The 19,076-nt window shown below is 44.7% G+C and overlaps 2 protein-coding genes across 8 annotated transcripts in view; one reads left to right on the plus strand and one right to left on the minus strand.

Annotated features, from left to right (window-relative positions):
- CYFIP2 (cytoplasmic FMR1 interacting protein 2) overlaps window positions 1–19,076 on the minus strand; it is a 136,490-nt gene that overhangs the window by 55,438 nt on the left and 61,976 nt on the right. For all 7 annotated transcript variants that reach the window (XM_017854394.1, XM_017854397.1, XM_017854400.1 and 4 more), the window contains 5 exons: window positions 17,983–18,059; window positions 15,219–15,327; window positions 12,608–12,727; window positions 6,783–6,982; window positions 4,859–4,946 (listed from right to left, as the gene is read on the minus strand). In XM_017854394.1, the coding sequence (XP_017709883.1) occupies window positions 4,859–4,946; window positions 6,783–6,982; window positions 12,608–12,727; window positions 15,219–15,327; window positions 17,983–18,059 (594 nt within the window). The remainder of the gene's footprint in view (window positions 1–4,858; window positions 4,947–6,782; window positions 6,983–12,607; window positions 12,728–15,218; window positions 15,328–17,982; window positions 18,060–19,076) is intronic.
- On the plus strand, window positions 194–4,420 carry FNDC9 (fibronectin type III domain containing 9). The gene is made up of 2 exons (XM_017854401.1): window positions 194–503; window positions 2,476–4,420. The coding sequence occupies exon 2, from the start codon at window positions 2,483–2,485 to the stop codon at window positions 3,155–3,157; it is 675 nt and encodes a 224-aa protein (XP_017709890.1). The 5' UTR covers window positions 194–503; window positions 2,476–2,482; the 3' UTR covers window positions 3,158–4,420.

The following is a 19,076-nucleotide window of genomic DNA, read 5'->3' on the forward strand; positions in this document are numbered from 1 at the left end:
GTTGGGATGGGGAAGTGAAGGGGTGGGAGGGGATGAAGATGAATATTACTGTTTTGGTTGTGGAATAACTGAGAAGAGCATCTTTGCATTTAAAACCATTAGCCAAAGAGGATCTAGATGGGACGAGAAAATAATAACCAGCCAACTGGGGAGAAAATGTAGGAGTGTTAGAAGAATTAGTACCGCACTGGGGATCAGTTTGCAGGGGATCATCTGCCCTTTTTCAGCCAAAGGAATGAGAGCTCCTCTCACTGGGCAAAAGCCTTTCCAGGCTGGTCCCTGAAAGCATCGTGCGTACAGATGCCTGCTGGTTGCCATGGTGAATGATGCTGATCTGAAGAAATGAATAACATGAGCGTTAGGGGCAGCAGTGGGATTACTCAGTGTTGAGAGAAACAACACGGAAAGCCCAGAGTGGAGGAGGGAGAAGGCACCATTCTCTCAGCTTTAATCCACTCCACCTCGGAGGGCAGAGCTCTAACCAGACACGCTGCGAGCATCAGGTAAGAAATATAGATGGCTCTTCTTGGAAATGGAAATGACTTCTTTTCACACTCTGCTTGGAGAAGGGCTGGGCAACGGTAAATGAATAGTTAAAAATGGGGGCGAATTTAGAAATGGAAACAGAGGAAGAAAAATCAATTAAGGGAGACGGACCTGGTCCTAAAAGCTGAGGATGCTATTTGCGTCTTGACAGAAATCTCTTAAAAATGTCTGCTGAGGTAATTCCATCTGTACAGACAGCTAGTGGCAGATAGGAAGCCAAGAGAACATTTGTGCGTGACAAGAAACAGGATTCCTGATTACTCCTGACAGAAGGGTTTTACACAGGTGGCTGCCTATGTATCATAAGTAATGAATTAGGCTCTTTTCATTGTGGTCGAAAGTGTATTTATAGGGGTGTGTGGGGTGGGGAAGATGAGTGTGTAGAGGACAACAAGCAAGGGAACATAAACGTTCAGTCTCCTTCATGATGACCTTCCCTGGAAGGGTCTGAGCACATCTGTCTCATCCCTTTCATTCTCCATTTATTGGGAAGAAATTTTCAGCCACATAGAAAGACACTATTCACCTTCCTGAGCATCTTAGCTCACTGTTACCCTTACAGAAGAAAAACAAGGATTGAGAAATTACTCAGTGCTGTGCACCTTTCTGCAGCTCCACTCCTGGAGGAAAATGGGCACAAACACAAGAGGATGGGGGAAAGCGGAGGAGAGAGAAAGGCAGGTCATAATAGCCATTGGTTTGGCTTAATATCCAATGCAGGCGAAAATCCAGTTGGCAGCTGTTTACTATGTCACTGCAACCCAAAATGAAATCTACTGGATTTCATGTGAGGGAGGAGGAACGGAGGACAAAGCAGGGTGAGACCTTTACGTAGGCTGACTATGACTGTCTCCGTATTTCTGATCAGGGAAATCAGTAGAGGGAACTGCAAGAAAGAAACTAAAATACTTGAAGATGGCTCTCTCTTATCAAAGCGGGGCCTGGCAATCTGAAGAGGGCTCATTTGATTTGTCTGGAAAAACATCAACTGGGTCTCAGTCCTGGCACCTCATTTTGCAATAACGTCTGTAACTAAACCTGGCAGCCTTGCATTAGGAAATGTAGTGGTTAGGCAGCATTGAGTCCTTTTTCTAGATATTCGCGGTGTGACATCAGGTTGCTCATCCGTAAAATGGGAATCTAGCTCAGAGGATGTGATGAAGAATAAAGGAAATTAATTACTGTCTGTGAATCATCTAGCATGACCAGTGACATAGCAACCACTTACTCTGAGTGGTTATTACCATGATTAACATTCATAATACCAGCAGAATTAAATAGTGGTAGTTATGCTGATATTAGGGGATGATTATCTTCACCTATAAAATAAATTTCCTGGTAACGCTGGTTTTGAAAAAACAAAACAGGAGAAGTTTTGGGGTGAAATCAGCTGCTAAAGAGTGACGAAGCGAATTTCCACTCACCATGGGCAACAGAACCAGGAGGCTAAAAAAAGCAGTGGGCAGAATGTTCTAGATCACTGAGTTCACAGTACTTACAGCAGAAACAGAAGGTCAGGAAGGAAAATTGAGGTCAATCAATTGCCTGAGGGGAGGTCACAGACCTGAGAATAAAGGTGGAGCCTCTGAGGTTCTACTGATTTTCCTACTTTTCGTCTTTTTTCTTAAGGGGATGAGAACAATGTTATCATCTGAAGGATCTTGGCTAGGGTGGGATGTGGCTGGGATTACATGGGTGCATCTCTTTTTAGGCCTGAACTTTGGCATGGGACGGCCTTGGTTTTAACTTTCGTCCAGCCACTTTTTCGCTATGCCTGAATAACAGAACATCTAAGCCTCCATTTCTTTGTCTGTAAGATGAGGGCAATATGAGAGACCGTCTCAAATGTGCAATAAATGGTGGCTATGATTATGATAAATACATACTTAAATTGGGGGATGTCACTCTTCACTTTGATTCTGGTTCTAGAATCGGGATGAACATCGAGGTGGGGAACATTTCTTATACAGGAGCCATCATCTCCTGGTCGTCCTCGGAGCCCTGCCTGGAGGACTATTACCATATTATGTATAGGCCCAACTGGAACAGCATCTTCTCTGGCTATCTTCGCTACAGCTTCCACCACGAGGAGAAGGTGCCTCGAACGATCAGCTCCGTGGTGCTGGAACATCTCGCCCCTTCCACTCTCTACTTCCTGTGCATCAGCTGTAAGAAGGCTGCCTTCCCTTACAGGCACTACTGCACCATGTTCCACACCCTGGATAAGAGTCCGCTGGCTCCTGGAAGCTCCCTGGTAGACCCCCAAATCTCCCTTTGGGTGCTGATGGCCATTCTGCTGGCCTGCTTCACAGCTGTCTTGGCTTTCATCTGCCTCCAGTTCTGGTGTGTCCGTTGCCATGAGCCGCGATGGTCTTACAGGGCTGGCCACATGGAGGAGGCCAATGGGTTGGTGAGATGGCCAGAGGAGGCCCCGGATCTTGGTCAGAGGGAGGAAGACCTGCAGGGGCTCCCCCTGGTGGAAGTGCCACGCAAGAACTCCAGAGATGAAGCTGAACTGAATCCTGAAGCCAACCAGGATGCCCCTGATGCGGATGCCTTACAGAGGGGGGGTGGTGACCAAGCCGCCATACTGCCTCATTGTGGGGAATGAGAGTGGGGAGGAGACAGCCCGTATCATGTAGCCTAAAGCTTTCCACACAGTAGGTCTTTTGTACAAACGTGTCTATAGGCAACCCATTTCTCTCCCATCAAATGTCATTGCTATTTTGGGTCACCTGGGTTGGATGAATGCCCCATGACAAAGCTTCTCAAGCTGGAAAATGTATCCCCCAGGGTATGTCCCCCAGGGTATGCCAAGGCACAAACAGGGCATCTCTGCAGCAGTGTCCACTCAGAGGACACAGTTAAGAATTGAAATCTTTGTTTTAACATTAAAACAAACATGGATATGTTATAAAGTAGAAAGCAAAAATTTGCATGACTTAAATAAAACAGCACTTGAAGGAAATGTTTGAGTTGCAAGTACGCTCTGGGAGGTACACTTTTGGGCAAAGGTGGATGTCTAGTTTCCTCTGCCCTTGAGGGGATTACTTGGAAAAATGTGAGAACCCTTGCTCTGGAGTGTTTTCCAACTTTTAGGCAATCACACACCACCTGTCTCTATTTTTTTAAATCATGGATTATCTTTACTATTATAATACTTTTTCTCTCTTTAAATTGACTCCTTTTTTAGGTGTAAACTTATTTTCAAAGACAGCCTTATTTTACTCCATAAGTGAAAAGCCAGCACCCTCCTGCTACAAACAGAAGGGAAGAGACATAAGAATAAACATCATGAAAACAAGAGAATATTAAATCTGACTTAGCTTCTATTGCCTGCCAGTGACTCTGAGCTTAACGCCTGCTTGCTTGTCTTTGATAAAAAGGGAGATCCAGTGTTGGAGAGGCAGTAAAGACATATTAGCACCAATATTTGTCTTTCTCCTTGATATAGCATAAGGTTTGAAAGCGAATCAAAAAGGAAAGTGCTGTTTTTACTTTATGAGTCAGTGCTAGTTAAATGCCATGTCTGTGAACCACCTCAAATGCTGTCAGTCAGCTTCCCTTGATTTGAGAAAATCGTCTTGACCAGACTAGGCGGGCTGCTCTGGAGAAGATGCCTGCACTCTCCAAACATCATCCTAAGACCTTCCCAGTGCCCTCTTATATCTATAGAGCACAAAATCCCAGAATCACAGGACGACACTGCAGTGAATCAACTGAGAAACAGCAGGAGCTGAGAAGCCAAGACGAGAAGCCCCACATCCCTATTCCCTTGCCTACCTCATGCATTCCCTGCTCAGCACCCAGTCGTGGAGGTCTGCTTTTGCCCCCATTCCTGCTACTTGTGAACAAATAAAGATTCATATACTCACAGCTGTTTCTGCCTGGATCTCATTGCTGCCTTTTTCCTTTCTCTTTAAAGATAAGAGTCTCACCCTGTCACCCAGGCTGGAGCGAAGTGGTACAATCATGCTCACTGCAGCATAAAACTCCTGGGCTCAAAGGATCCTCCTGCCTTAGCCTTCCAAGTAGTTGCTGGTGCATGCTGCCATGTCTGGCTAATTTTTTAATTTTTTTTTGGTGGAGACAGGGTCTCGCTATGTTGCCCAGGCTGTTCTCAAATTCCTGGCTTTAAGTATCCACCGGTCTCGGACTCCTAAAGTGCTGGGATTAAAGGCAAGAGCCACCGTGACTGACCTCATTGCTGCATTTATCTCTCCACTTTCTTACTCTTCTAATTAAGGGACACTTTTCTATTTGCTTTTTCTCACCAACCCTCTTCTAGGCAGGGTAGGGCAGGACTACTTACCTTGGATCCATAAAGGTAATAAGGCTGGACGTTGGCAGGTTTGTCTCGTTGTGGTTCTTGAGTGAAAGGAATGGCAGTCCGCACAAAACTAGTAGAAGCAAAGGGATGGGAAAGAGTTAATATGGTGCTAATATTATTCTTCATGGGACATAGATAAAAGGAGTGCTTCCTGGCCAGGTGAAGGTTTGCATTGGTACAAGTGCACTGTTTGTTAGGTGGTTGACTATAAAGGTACTAAACTCTTCTGACATCTTCCCATTCAACTTCCCATTCAACTCCTTTCCATAGATGGGAAAACTTCAGTCTAGATTCCTGGGCTCAAACAGGGGCTTGTGGCTGCTCAGAATGACACCAGGCAAGAATAAGAGTGGGCTGGGCTTGAACATGGCTTTCCCTGGGGCTCCACTCCTCTACCTCCAGTTTGGTTTCTCAAGAGCAGAGTTCAGCAAACTCTTTCTCAGAAGAGCCAGGCAGCAGATATTTTTAACTTTGGAAGCCAGATGGTCTGTGTTGCAAGTACTCAACTCTGCTGTTGCAGCATGGAAGCACCCACAGACAATAATAAACAAATGGCATGACCAAGTTCCAATAAAACTTTATCAATTACAAATCATTTTCACTTGTCACCAAATATTAGTCTTCTTTGGATTTCTTCCCCTCAACCACCCAAAAGTGTGAATACTATTCTCAGCTCATGGGCTTTACAAAAACAGTCAACAACTAGATGTAGTCTGTGAGCCACAGTTTGCTGCTCCCTGCTCAAGAGTGTTAAAACTCCTATATCTTTATAGAACTGGAAATCTATCTCGCTTAGTGTGTGGATTCAGGTACATTTGTGGATATCTCCCATACCCTTCCATTCATTCAACACATACTCATTTAATACTGGCCCTGAGCCAAGGCTTGGAGATACCAAGAAGAATTGCAGATTAATACATTTTTTTGCATCCTTACATACTTATTTTGTATGTGAATATATATGCTTTACCTCTTCCACCAGGTTATGAAACTCTCTGGGGATGAGGAAATTAGGTCTTGGCTCTACCTCAGTGCCTGGCCCAGGGCTGTGTGCACCTTGCAGGAGGCAAGTTCCACTTTGTCATGTGTATTTGTGCTCTGCAAATGTATGCTGTTTTGCATGCATGCTTTTAGATATGTGGATATCCTTATATACGTACAATCTGATCATGTCATCTCCTTTCCTCAAACTCTTTCAGGGTTAATAAAAATGCACGATCCTGCCCTGGCCTCTAGAGTACTGCACAATCTGTTCCTGTGTTATCTTTCACGGCACCATTTCCCACCCGACTAGTTTTACCCTCATCAACCTCTTGGAGAAACCCTTAGAAACTTTTCTGGAATATTCTTCTCCTGCCTTTTTGCCCTTATTTATTCCTACCCATCCTTTGCATCTTAACTCCAGCATTACTTCCTCAAAGAGGCAGCCTCCCTTGAGGTTTGCATGACTTTTTGGACTGGAACAGGTGGTGCTGTTACCTCTGCCATGGCTCTGTGGGCTTTCCTTCATCTCCTTATTCACTATTTGTAATGGTACATTTGTCGTGTGATTATTTGACCACTTACATCCTCCTCTAGTCTGAAGACTCAAGAGACAGGAAGGCATCTGCTCACCATGGCATGCCCCATGTTTTACTGGAGCAGTAGAACACCCAAATGGGCAACTTCAGAGTAGCAGTAGAAAGAGCTCTTCAATGAAAGAAGACCTAATTGTTAACAACATTCAACTGTCAATCAGCTCTGTGACCTCAGGCAAGTGACAGAGCACAGAGCCTATGCCCAGGAGGGGGTCTGAGAGACTCCCGTTGCAGGAACCACTCACATGTGTACCAGGCCTAGTTTGGAGGAGGCAGCTGGTCACTCCCCCAACCCCCACCCGGCCTCCTCTGCACAGGGATTCCCTTACCGGTTTGTGGACCCATTGTAGCAGTAGTTGGGGAGAAAGTCAAAGTTCAGTTCCCAGAAGACATGTAGGGTGATACGGCCATAGGGGGCAGACACATTGTGATTGGCCTCCCGGAACATGGCATCGAAGCTGTCCAGTGTCATGTGCTTACAGAGCAGCCGGTGCGTGAGCCGGTTAATCTCCAGGAGCCACTCCAGCTCCTGTCCAGAGAGAGAACCCACAACTGCTGAGGAATTGCTTGTAAGGATTACATGTGTGCTTTATCTTACTGCTTCTGTTCATGCAAGTGACAGCTGCTCAGACAACCTCCTGACCATCTACATGGCAACCAGGACCCCTGCAGTAGCAAGTGACAAGTTTCCCTTCTTCTGAGAAGTGGAAGGATTGTCAGACTACACTGAGAGAGATGGAGGCCCAGAGGGTTAAGGGCAAGGTTGGGGAAAGGAGGCTGCATGCCTATCCCCTGGAAGGAGACCACGGACCATGTGCAAATCCCCTTTGGGTAGAGAACAAGCTTACTAGATTTCCAGTTTCTATATCGATGAGAAAAAAGCAATACTAAGAGCTACCACTCATTAAGGGTTTACTATCAGGTTGAACCCTATGACGTTACTGGTTTTTTAGGTTACTGGCAATTTTGCCTGGTTGAACCAAATCAGTATGTGCCGGTTTTATATGCGTCAACTCATTTAATGCTTATCAAACTCTTGAGGTCAGTATTGCTGCTGTTCTTATTTTAGATGTATGGAAATCGAGGCTTTGAGAAGTAAAGTAACTTGGCTTCAAATCCAGGAAACTGGGCTCCAAAGTGCACATTCTTAACCACTATATACTCTAACTGCTATAGAAATTATAAAAAATGGTGGGAGCAGAATGCCTCATCCTTTGGAGTGTAGGCCCCTTGAGGTATCACATGGGGTCGGCAAAGGCGTGGCTACAAGCCATGGGCAAGCAGTCGGCAGTCAGCTCATGATGACTGGGATCTATGTGCACTGTGGGCCCTGAACAAAGGAATCCCATCTTCAGGCAAAGTGGGACAGAGTAACACTGAATCCCAGCAGGACACGGCATTTGCTGGGAAATGAAAGAAAAGTGTAACTCTTCCAACACACTTTGGTCCCTCATTGTCCTGCAACTTCCCGCCATTGCTATCAAAAGGAACCAAAGTACAGTCTTGTGTAGAGACAGAAAGCACCTTAGGCCACTCCTGTGTTGTTTTGGTTATGCCATCTTTTAAGATTGGTACAATGGTCCCTCATTCAGAGAGGGGAAATGGAGGCTCTGAAGGTTAAGCAACTTGTCCAAGGTCATCACAATAGGCCTTAGGATGTGAATCCAAGTCTCCTTATTCCAAATCATGTGTTCTTGGCTCCTGTGACACAGTTCCCGGGAATAAGGATGCAAGAGCTGTGAAAGTTCTTTCAAAGGCAAAGATAGCTTTTGAAAAGCTAAAAGAACATCAGCAAGGCCAATTCATCAGAGCATGGCCAGGTGGGATGACCATGGGGTCTGCTGTAATGGCTGGAATATGTCCATAGGAGGCAGCCTCATGCCAGGGATTCAATTTCATTCTCATTAGCCACAAAGACCTCCAGATGGAGACCAGAGTATGGTCAGGTGGCGATCCCAGGCTAGGCTTCCAATTTTTAGAGCTCTGCCTCTCTGAAACTCAGATTCCGTGGCTCTAAATTGAAGTGTACAGAAATGGTTGAAGGCTTGCAAACATACATGGCTAAAGAGACCAGACAGGTCAGGTAAGTGAGATCAACTGGGGTGAACAGAAAGTTTGGGGAGTGAGTCCATCTATGGCACATTGGAGGGCCCTGCCCAGGTAAAGGTGGAGCTACTACTTCTGATACCCCGTCTGACTGCTGCCATGCTGGAGTGGGGGATTAGTGATGGCAAATCCTGCAATTTTTCAAAAGGTCAGAATTTCAATTCTGGAACAGCATCAGAGGAATAAGTTTCCAGTCATTGTGTACCATGAAGTAAATGAAGGGCAGAAATACAGAATCAGCTTGCTGATTCTGTCTCTTGGGGGCCTGGCTAGCTGGAATATGTCTTTATTCTGATTCACTTAGGATGAGTACTAAAGAAATAAAAAAATACATGGAGTAAGCACTACTCAATGTATTTCTAAGATCGCTGAGTCGCCTGGCACACTGCGGTGCCTGTAACTGGGAAGACAACTGAGAAGCTGTGGAACAAATTCTGCGTTATCGTTCTGTGACTTTAGCAGCCTCACAACACGCATCCATGTTCACAAGGGAGAGAGAAGGAGAGGCAGATCCACTGAACCGCAGGTCCACTTCTCCCTGCACATTATGTAACTCAGATGATGTTTCCGCAACACATTTTGAATTTGTTCTTCTGGCCTTAAAACCAGAAGAGGGCATGTGCCAGCTGGATGCAGGGCTCAATGCACCAAAGCGTGGAAAAGGCTTAAAAAGCCATGTGGGCAGTTTAGGGGTCTCCTAAGAGGATGACAGCTTTCCATAGTAAGGCTAATTTACTAAAGGGCAACACAGAGAAACAGAACCGGGGCAGTAAAACACCCAAATGGGCAACTTCAGAGTAGTGGGAGAAAGAGCTCTTCAGTGAAAGAAGACCTGACTGTTAACCACATTCAACTGTCAACCAGCTCTGTGACCTCAGGCAAGTGAGAGAGCAAAGGTCTCAAACTCAGTACAGTGAGGCCTGGAAGGTCACACACATAAACGAAGCCTGCCAGTGGGGCTGTGGCAAGCTGAAGAAAGTACAGCCCATCTCACAGGAACTTCTAGTCATTTTTGGGCAATCGTTACCATCTGGGAATGCTGGTCTGGCATTGCCAGAGCTTCCGCATTTTTATTTGAATTCTTCCCAATGTTAAATGTTGGCTCAAAATTACAAATGTACTATGCCGCCTAAACAAAACACAGCCTGCGGGCTGCCCGTTTTCAACTTCAGCATCGGGTTTTGCTGAGACTCTGTTTGCTCAGCTGTGTAAAATGAGGGTGACTAACTCCCCAAATCTTTGCAACCTCTCCCAACTCAGAATCAAGTTGTCTCCCCATCTCAGAATGGAGTTTTTCAGGTGGAGGGAAAGGCTGAGGGGAGCGCACTCCTCATTTTGTTTCCTGGAGGAGGTAGAAGCTTCTCAGCCAGGGCGAGCAGGGGCCATCCTGACCCACTGGGAGAGTGCTTCCCTGAGGTCTCTTTATGGGCTTCCCAGGAACTGGTGTTCTCTGGGGAGCCATTGCCCTCGCCTGATAAACAAGGGCTTTCACTGCTTGTTTTGATTTTGTTCTCAGCTAAAGGAACATTTAGTGCTTTCAAACAGCTGGGAAGAGGCCATGGAGACACATATATCCCAAATCTTTTTTTTTCATAAGATATGCTCATTATTGGAAAACTAGAAGATATAGATAAACAAAAAAGACAAAAAAATCCCACCACTTGGAGCTAATCACTGCTAACCATTTGGCAAAAAGAATAACTCTGTTTCTCAAAATAGAGATGAGCAAATGATTTCTCAGCAAAATGCGTGCTGTGCTAAAGTCTCTTGAAGTAAGTGACCCAGGACTAAGGAGGGTGGTTAGGGCAGGCCCTAAGAAATGCTGTTGAAAATTCACCCAAAATCATTGCATTGGAGCCCCAAATTTATTTTTCTCTCATCTTTTTTCCATAAGCTATTATTTATTAAGTGCTAACTATGTATACAAAGGACTCTTGGGAGGCTGAGGCAGGTAGATCACAAGGTCAGGAGTTCGAGACCAGCCTGGCCAACATGGTGAAACCCCATCTCTACTAAAAATACAAAAATTAGGCGGGCCTGGTGGCACATGCCTATAGTCCCAGCTACTCAGTAGGCTGAGGCAAGAGAATTGCTTGAATCTGGGAGGCAGAGGTTGCAGTGAGCTGAGATCACGCCACTGCACTCCAGCCCAGGCAACAGAGCAAGACTCCCCGTCTCAAAAGAAAACAAAACAAAAACAAACAAACAAACAAAAAAACTCTGCAAAGCTCTTTCCAGGTAGTGATCTCATTTTATCCCTACAGTAACCCTAAGAGGTGGATTCTGATATTCCCTCCATTTCTACAGATAAGGAAACAGACTTGGAGAAGCTGGGTAACTTGCACAAGATCACGCAGCTAGTAAGTAGCAGGGTGAGGACTGGGACTGCAGGTATGATGCTAGAGTCCTAGTTTATTGCCACTTTATTTTTTACCACTTTGTCCACTTAAAATAAAACCCAATTTTATTTAAAAATAATTTTAGACTCGTAGAAAAGTTGTAAAAACAGCATACCCTGCATATCCTTTACCCAGCTTCCCCACTATTAATCTCTGGCAGAATCACAGTACAATTATCAAATGAAGGAAATTAATGTTGGTACAACACTATTAGCTGAATGACAGGCTTTATTCAGGTTTCACCAGTTTTCCCACTAAAGTCCTTTTTCTGTTTTATGATTCAATCTAGAATTCCATGTTGCATTTAGTTGTCATGTTCCCTTATTCTTTCGTAATTTGTAACAGTTTTCACTCTTTCCTGTCTTTCAAGACCTGCGCACTTTTGAAAAATATCGTTCACTTGTTTTTTTAGAATGGCACTCGATTTGGGTTCATCTGATATTTTCTCATAATTAGATTGAGATTGTGCATTTTGGCAAGAATATATGATGACAACAATAATATGTTTTACTGGTGATATTAACTTTTGGTTAAGATGGTGTCTGCTAATTTTCTCCATTGTAGAGTCATTCTTCCCTTTGTAATTAATAAGTATCTTGGGGGAGGTACTTTGAGACTATGCGAGTATCCTGTTTCTTCTCAAAGATTTTTTGGTTTAAAAAATTTTTTTATTGTGGTAAGATGCACTTAAAATTGAACATTTTAATGATTTTTAGGTGTACTGTGGCATTAAGTACATTCACATTGTTGTGCAACTATCAGCACCATCCTTTTCTAGAAGTGAAACTTACCTTCTCCAGCTGAAACTCTGGATCTATCAAACACCATCTTCCTCTTCCCTGGCAACCACCATCCTACCTTACTTCTCCATGAATTTGCCTACTGTAGGAACCTCATATAAGAGAAATCATGCAGCATTTTTCTCAAAGTTCTGCCCGCTTATTTTAGCAACCGTTGACAGATCTTGCCTACAATTTTTATTATGTTCTAATGGTGATTTTCCATTTTCCATTCCTTCTGTTCATCTGCTTTTGAAAGCAGTGAAATCTTCCTTTGATTCACTGAAAGGACAACCAGTCAAGTTTACTCTAACTCTTGAAGAGAATTAGCAGAGAGTCGTTTAAACTGCTGTTTTCTGGGAGAAAGGAGTAGGCCTATTCCAGGCTTGCGCATCAGAACCAGTTACATAATGTACAGGGTACGAGGTTTAATGAAAATGTGGGGCCCCCTTGTTTAAGAATTTCAAGATGGTGACCGTAGAGCAGTAAACCAGCTGCAAAGCCCTTCTGGGCCTTATACTACTGCACACCCGTGAAGCCAACCCTCCTGTGCAATTTCCCTAGCTTCTTAGGACCATTCACCTACTTGCTCAGCCTGCAGGATCCTAAGGACATGCAGCTGTGTCTGAGGGTTGGCCATCTCTAGAAATCTCAAGGAGACCCCCCTCCACTCTGTCATTCCCAAGGCAAGCAGGAACGTAAGATTATTCTTATTCTGTGTAAGTTTTTATTTCCCAGCTCCATTCAGATGGGAAAGAGACTCAGTGCCCCTCTTTAACTGGCCCATCACTAGACTAACTACAGTCCCCATCTAGGCTTCTAGTCTGAGAAATCCCAGAGCAGAAATCCCACACGCTCCCACACTCTTACCACAATGGAGGTCAGATCCTCACTCTCAAAGCGGCTGATAGCCTGGTCCAAGGATTTATACATGGCAGCAGAGATGCGCTGGGTAATGAGTCTGTTCAGGTCAATTGATCTACCCAACAGCTGGATGAAGAGAGAGAGAGAAAAATTACTTAAAATTCACACTGGCCAGGTGCAGTGGCTCATGCCTGTAATCCCAGCACTTTGGGGGACGAAGGTGGGAGTGAGACTGCTAGGTGGGAGGGGTTTCCTGGAGAAACTCCAACCAGCCTGTCCATTGAGGTGGAGGCTCAGGAAGTTTATGATGTTTCCAGCAGGGAGGAGTCCAGCCCCTCCTCTTCCTGTGTGGAACCTGGGATTCCAACGGCCTGTCAGGAAGCTCTCTAGCTAAGGGACTCTGGCCTTGTGAGAGTCCCTGTTTCCTCCCCCTTTTTGTTTCCCTTTTCACCCAATAAAACCCTGCTTTACCCACCCTTTAAACAGTCTGCAAGCCTAAGTTTTCATGGTCATGGGACAGACAAGAACCCCATCTTTAGCTGAAATGAGAAAAAGTCCTGCAACAGGAGGATAGCTTGAGCCCAGGAGTTTGACACCAGCATGGGCAACATAGTGAGACCCTATCTCTACAAAAAATAAAAAATATTAGCCAGGTGTGGTGGTGTACATCTGTAGTCCTAGCTAATTGGGAGGCTGGAGGTGGGAAGACAGCTTGAGCCCAAGAGTTTGCGGCTGCAGTGAGCCATGATTGCATCACTGCACTACAGCCTGAGTGACAGAGAGAGACCCTGTGTCTCAAAAACAAATAAATAAAGGTTCTCACTGACACCTGACAAGTATGTGCATGCACTGATAGGAAACTGGATTAAAATTACAAAGGACATAACTGGGACAAATGGGAACTGTATTTAGAAAGCAGTATTGTTAAATTTCCTGAGTATCATCATTCTATTCTGTTTTTATAAGAGAATGTCCTTGTTCTTAGGAGATACAGGCTGAAGCATTCAGGGGTGAAATGTCATGATTTGGCAAATTAATCTCTCAAATGGTTAAGAACAAAAGTATGTATATTCATCATACACACACAAACATACACACTGTATAAGTGCTAGAGAGAGCATACATACATGAGAGAGAGAATGTGAACTAAATATGGTAAAACATAAATAATTGCAAACCTGGCTACGGGATAATAAGTGTTCATCGTATTATTCTTTCAACTTCCCTGTAGGCTTGAAACACAGGAAGTTTAGGAAAAATACGATTCACTCAGGCTATGGGAAGAGGTTCAGGATAGGCTCTGGCTTCCCATAAATGTTTCTGCTGACATCCTAAATTTAGCCCTGAGGTGCTTCCTGCATCTTTCCTGTGCTCAATTCAGTCACCAGGGCACAGCAGCCGACTCAGCAAGGGCCCACTTCGTGCCTTCATGAGGGAAAATTTAAAAGCAAGAGGATGACGGTCTGATTACAGGATGGAAAATATAGCTTAAGGTACTTTCCACTGGGGTACATGCGGACATTACTGCAGCTGCTATGTAGATAGCAATGAACATTTGTCGAGTACCTGCTGTGTCCACAGCACTTTGCTAAGTGTCAAATGATTATTCTTAACTATTTTATTTTTCAGCTTCTCTTTTAGCATAAATTTTCTACCAACTGACTAGGGCCCCTTAGAGCCATCTTATGCACACATAAAGCCCTCAGTATTTAATATCCTGTGGCTAATTCTGGCTGCATTGTAACTGATAGCAGTAATCTTCTGAGAGGTTGAAAGAAAAGCTCTCATTGAGCCCCTGCTGTTGACAGAAGTACAAATTCTATTCCCTGCCCCTCCCCGCCCCGTTTAAGGAGTCTCCATTTCCTTGGATTTCTCATCGCAATGGGAATGTCCAGGGTTTCTGAGATGAATTCTTTCCTTTTCACCTCTGGCATGGGCTTAGGCTCAGCCCGGCCCTTTCACAAAGATCAGGACCACATAATAAGCACACAGACATCACAGCATAAAGGCCATTTTGCCACCCACTTGGCCAACAGCAGGGCTCTAGGAGGAGGGCTCGCCATCTGCTGGGGCATCTCTTATGCTGTCTGTCTGCCTCACATTAACATTGTTAAGTGGGGATGTTTCGCAGTTCCCAGCAACATTTCCTCTATATCTAGGGTCAAATGTTAATAGAAACCAACTCTGCACACACAAAAAAACCAATTTCTACCGTGGATTTGCCCTGACATGCTTTCGTTTCAAAGGTGCCACTGTCTTCCTCACTTAGACTGGCACCTGGGCCCTGTTCAGGGACAGATTTACCCATCTCTGAGTGGCATCCCAACCGGAAAAAGTGGGCTGCAGCTTATGATGAGAAGACAAAGGCTTTGGTTGCCATAACTTGTCAGAGGTCAGCTATAGACGGGTGGAGAAGCCCAGAACCTGAGCCAAAGGAAGCCCAATGCCTCTTTATTGTTTATGAGATCCTGAGGCTGTGCTACACCCAGGCTCAGAAATCCACAGTGGCAACATGCTGGGAAGACAGTACCCACGCCTGATTCCTGATCTCTAGGCTGACTTCACAGCTGCTCTCTCCTGCCCCTTCCATCTCCATGGTGGCTTCCGCTCCCCATACCTGGACGTGTCTCTGTTTCAGCAGTGTTTCATAGCGATTGGACGGTGGATAAGGAATGATGACACCATAATTCTTACACTCAGCTCGAAAACGTTTATCCAACAGGACACTGGAAGGAATAAAAGTGAAACAAGGCCAGTAAACAGACAGTGAATGACTCTCAATTGCTCAGATACTTCTCTTTCAAATCATAGAATCTACCCACAGAGCACTATCTTATATATGTTAAGCAAAATGGTTTTCTGCTCTAGATAAGTTACTTCAAATTTCTTTTCAGTCACAGAAATTTCTTTTCAATATGTGAAACAGAGTTTCTAAGTTAAAGATGGGCAACACTAAACTTGAGCCACTTTCCTCTTTTATTCATTTACCACAAAAGCAACTGAGTGCTTGCTTGGTGTATCCCAGGAAACATTCTGGGTACTGGGAATACAAAGTGTCTGTCCTCATGGAGCTCATATTCGAATGAGGAAAGACTGATAAACACAAACAGAGGAACGAAATAATTTCAGAATATAGGTAATAGTTGCATAGTGTTTATTATTTCCCAGACACTTTAAACACACACATACAAACACACGTCATTTTAAATCTCTCCACAATCTTATGAGCTGGGAGTGTTACCATCTTTCACACTGAGGCATGGATTGCAGACGAGCAAGTGCTTTAAAAATAAGAAAATGGGATCATTTGGAGTTAGGAAGTCAGGCAAAGTCTCTCTAAAGAAGTTTTGCTAAATGGAAACCTGAATAATAAAATCGGAAAGATCTAGGGGAGCACTGTCATTGACACCATAAGCTTGTGTTACGTTTGAGAAAAGGAAAGATGGCCAGTGTGGATAAAGTATAGTGCAGGTTGCACAGCATGGTGCAAAATGAATTTATAACATTAGACCAGGGCCAAACAGATCTTAGTAAAGAGGCTAGGTGTATTCTAGACATAACTAAAAGCCACCTAAAGGTTTTATGCAAGAAAGAGACATCATCTAAATCTACACTGTCCAAAGTAGTAGCCACCAGCCACATGTGCCTACTGAACACTTGAGATGTGTCTGGTCCAAATTGAGATGGGCTGTAAAACATAGGATTTTGAGGACTTAGAAGAAAAGAATGAAAAATCTCTAATAACTCCTATATTGAGTATATGTCAAAATTATAATGTTTTGGATATGTGGGGTTAAATATATTATTAAAATTAATTTCATCTGCTTCTTTTTCCTTTTTAAAATACCTCTACTAAAAAATTTAAAATAACATTTCTGGCTGACGTTTGTGGCCGTGTGGCATTTCGAATGAACAGGACTGACCTAGCTCATGGTTTTCCTGCTGGGCTTTCTCCGAATCTCTCAACCTCCTCAACTTACCACACTTTAAAAAATCACTGATCTTACAGGGAAGGGTGTAGATAAAAGCCCGTAAGTTAGACAAAGGAAGACCCAGGGTTCGACATGCCTGAGTCTGTTTCTATAGATGATGGAACAGTGTATTTGGAATCAGAATTGTCTTACAGAAGCCAGAAACCCAACTCACTGTTAGAACCACATCCCATTCAATCCAAAGACGCCTATTGACTACTTTGTGAAAGGCTGTGTTCTCTGCTTTCCATGAAATCCTACATGCATGCTTTCTATACTCTCCAGCCTTTAAGAGTCGCATTACTTAATGCACATCCTATGTTAACAGAAACTTGTGTGTACTGCACATCAACTCCTATTTGAAATATATCACGGCTACTTTGGCTGTTAAAAGCAAAATGAAGCAAATCCTTTTCATAGAGAAATTATTAAAGTAAGGCACTATCCTTGAAATTACTGGTTAGTATGTTTGGATTTCCAATAAGAATGGAAATACCTATATATAAATTTGAGGTTTTCCTTGATCAGTGCTGTTACAGGTTCTTAAAAACCAAGAACTCACGAGGGTTTGAACCAACATATAGTGGCAATACCAAGGAGCCTCTAAGCCTGACACATCTCTGATCCAGACTTCTTCACTGGCCTCCTGTCTGGTTTGCACACACCCATTCTTCTCCAATTCATTCTCCGTACATTTATATTTTTAAGAGAGTAAACTTTCACAAGTAAATAAAAATCGAATCGGGTCACTGTTGTACTTTCGAAACCATTCGGAGACATTCCACTCCTGGGAGAAACGGCTACAAAGCCGGCGTGCTCTGGCCCTGCCCACCTCCCGAGCCTTAGCAGGCAGCCTGCCCCCTCTAGTGGTGGTGAAGAGACACTGACATGCATTAATCCACAGGAATCTTCCCCACAGCCCTGTGAGGTTGGCAGGCTGTTATCTTTATACTCCCGCCACAGGGATCTTGCACAAGCAGTTCCTTTTGCCTGCAACTTCCTGCCGCATCCTTCACCTCCTTTTACTTTCTTCACTCCTACCAACTTCAGATAAGAACTCAGATGCCACTTCCGCAAGATAGCCTTTCTAGTTCCCCACCCCCAAAGGTTTAACCGTTGTACGTTCCCATGAGCTTTTCCCTCACAGACAGCATGTAACCTCCTTGTCACTGTGCACTCATCGGCTTTTAGTCAACGTCCGTCTTTCCTGCTAGACTGCAGTCTGTGTGAGGTGAGCCCTCCATCTGCTTAGTTTCCTTTCCACTCTATTTCAGCACCCAGTCTGGGCCTGTGGAATGGCTCTGTTTTCCTCACGGGCTAAAGAAGACAGGAGGTTTCTCAACAGAAAAATCACATCTTCCAGGTGGCAGTCTTAAGAGATTGCTACTCACAGCTCTGGGGCTTTCCTACCTGCCGGCCATGGCTTTGTAGTAAGCAAAGATCTGGTCTGCCAGCTTGTAGACAAACTGATCAAAACATAGGTTCACCTGGTGGAGAGGAAGCAGGAAACATCACTGGCGCCCGTTCAGCTTAATCACAGAAACTGAGCCAACTGAAAGAGGGCAGTCGGGCAGGACTGCCCAAAGTGCATTCTGGGGAAAGACACTTTGAAGGGGAAAAAGAAGATTCTGTGGCTAAGTTTGGGAGGTTTGGTACCTTGCTCTCAGGGTCCTCAGTCAGTCAACAGACAAGGCAAAGTTCAAAAAGGAACCAACCTCCCCACGGCCACCCTCCTCAGCTGTTTTGAGGCTGCCTGCCTGGAGGGATGCAACGAACAGACCGTCAGAACCCGTCAGTGCTCAAATTTGTCTGCTAACTCAGCAGCCTCCCCATCTATCTCTTCTGATAGACGTTATTTTTCATTGTATTTTACTTTGTTTTGCAATTTTTTTTTTCCTTTGAGACAGAGTCTTGCTCTGTCGCCCAGGCTGGAGTGCAATGGCACAATCTCGGCTCACTGCAAGCCCCGCCTCCCAGGTTCACACCATTCTCCTGCCTCAGCCTCCCAAGCAGCTGGGACTACAGGCACCCACCACCATGCCCAGCTAATTTTCTGTTTTTTTTTTTTTTTTTTTTTTTGAGACGGAGTCTTGCTCTGTCGCCCAGGCTGGAGTGCAGTGGCCGGATCTCAGCTCACTGCAAGCTCCGCCTCCCAGGTTCACACCATTCTCCTGCCTCAGCCTCCCAAGTAGCTGGGACTACAGGCGCCCGCCACCTCGCCCGGCTAGTTTTTTGTATTTTTTAGTAGAGACGGGGTTTCACCGTGTTAGCCAGGATGGTCTCGATCTCCTGACCTCGTGATCCGCCCGTCTCGGCCTCCCAAAGTGCTGGGATTACAGGCTTGAGCCCCCGCGCCCGGCCTTTTTTTTTTTTTAAGACAGAGACTCACTCGACAAGTCACCTAGGCTGGAGTGCAGTGGTGTGATCTCGGCTCACTGCAACCTCCACTTCCTGGGTTCAAGCGATTCTCCTGCTTCAGCCTCCCAAGTAGCTGGGATTACAGG

The sequence above is a fragment of the Rhinopithecus bieti genome, unplaced genomic scaffold (assembly GCF_001698545.2).
Source record: "Rhinopithecus bieti isolate Rb0 unplaced genomic scaffold, ASM169854v2 scaffold_38833, whole genome shotgun sequence".
NCBI classification, from domain to species: Eukaryota; Metazoa; Chordata; class Mammalia; order Primates; family Cercopithecidae; genus Rhinopithecus; species Rhinopithecus bieti.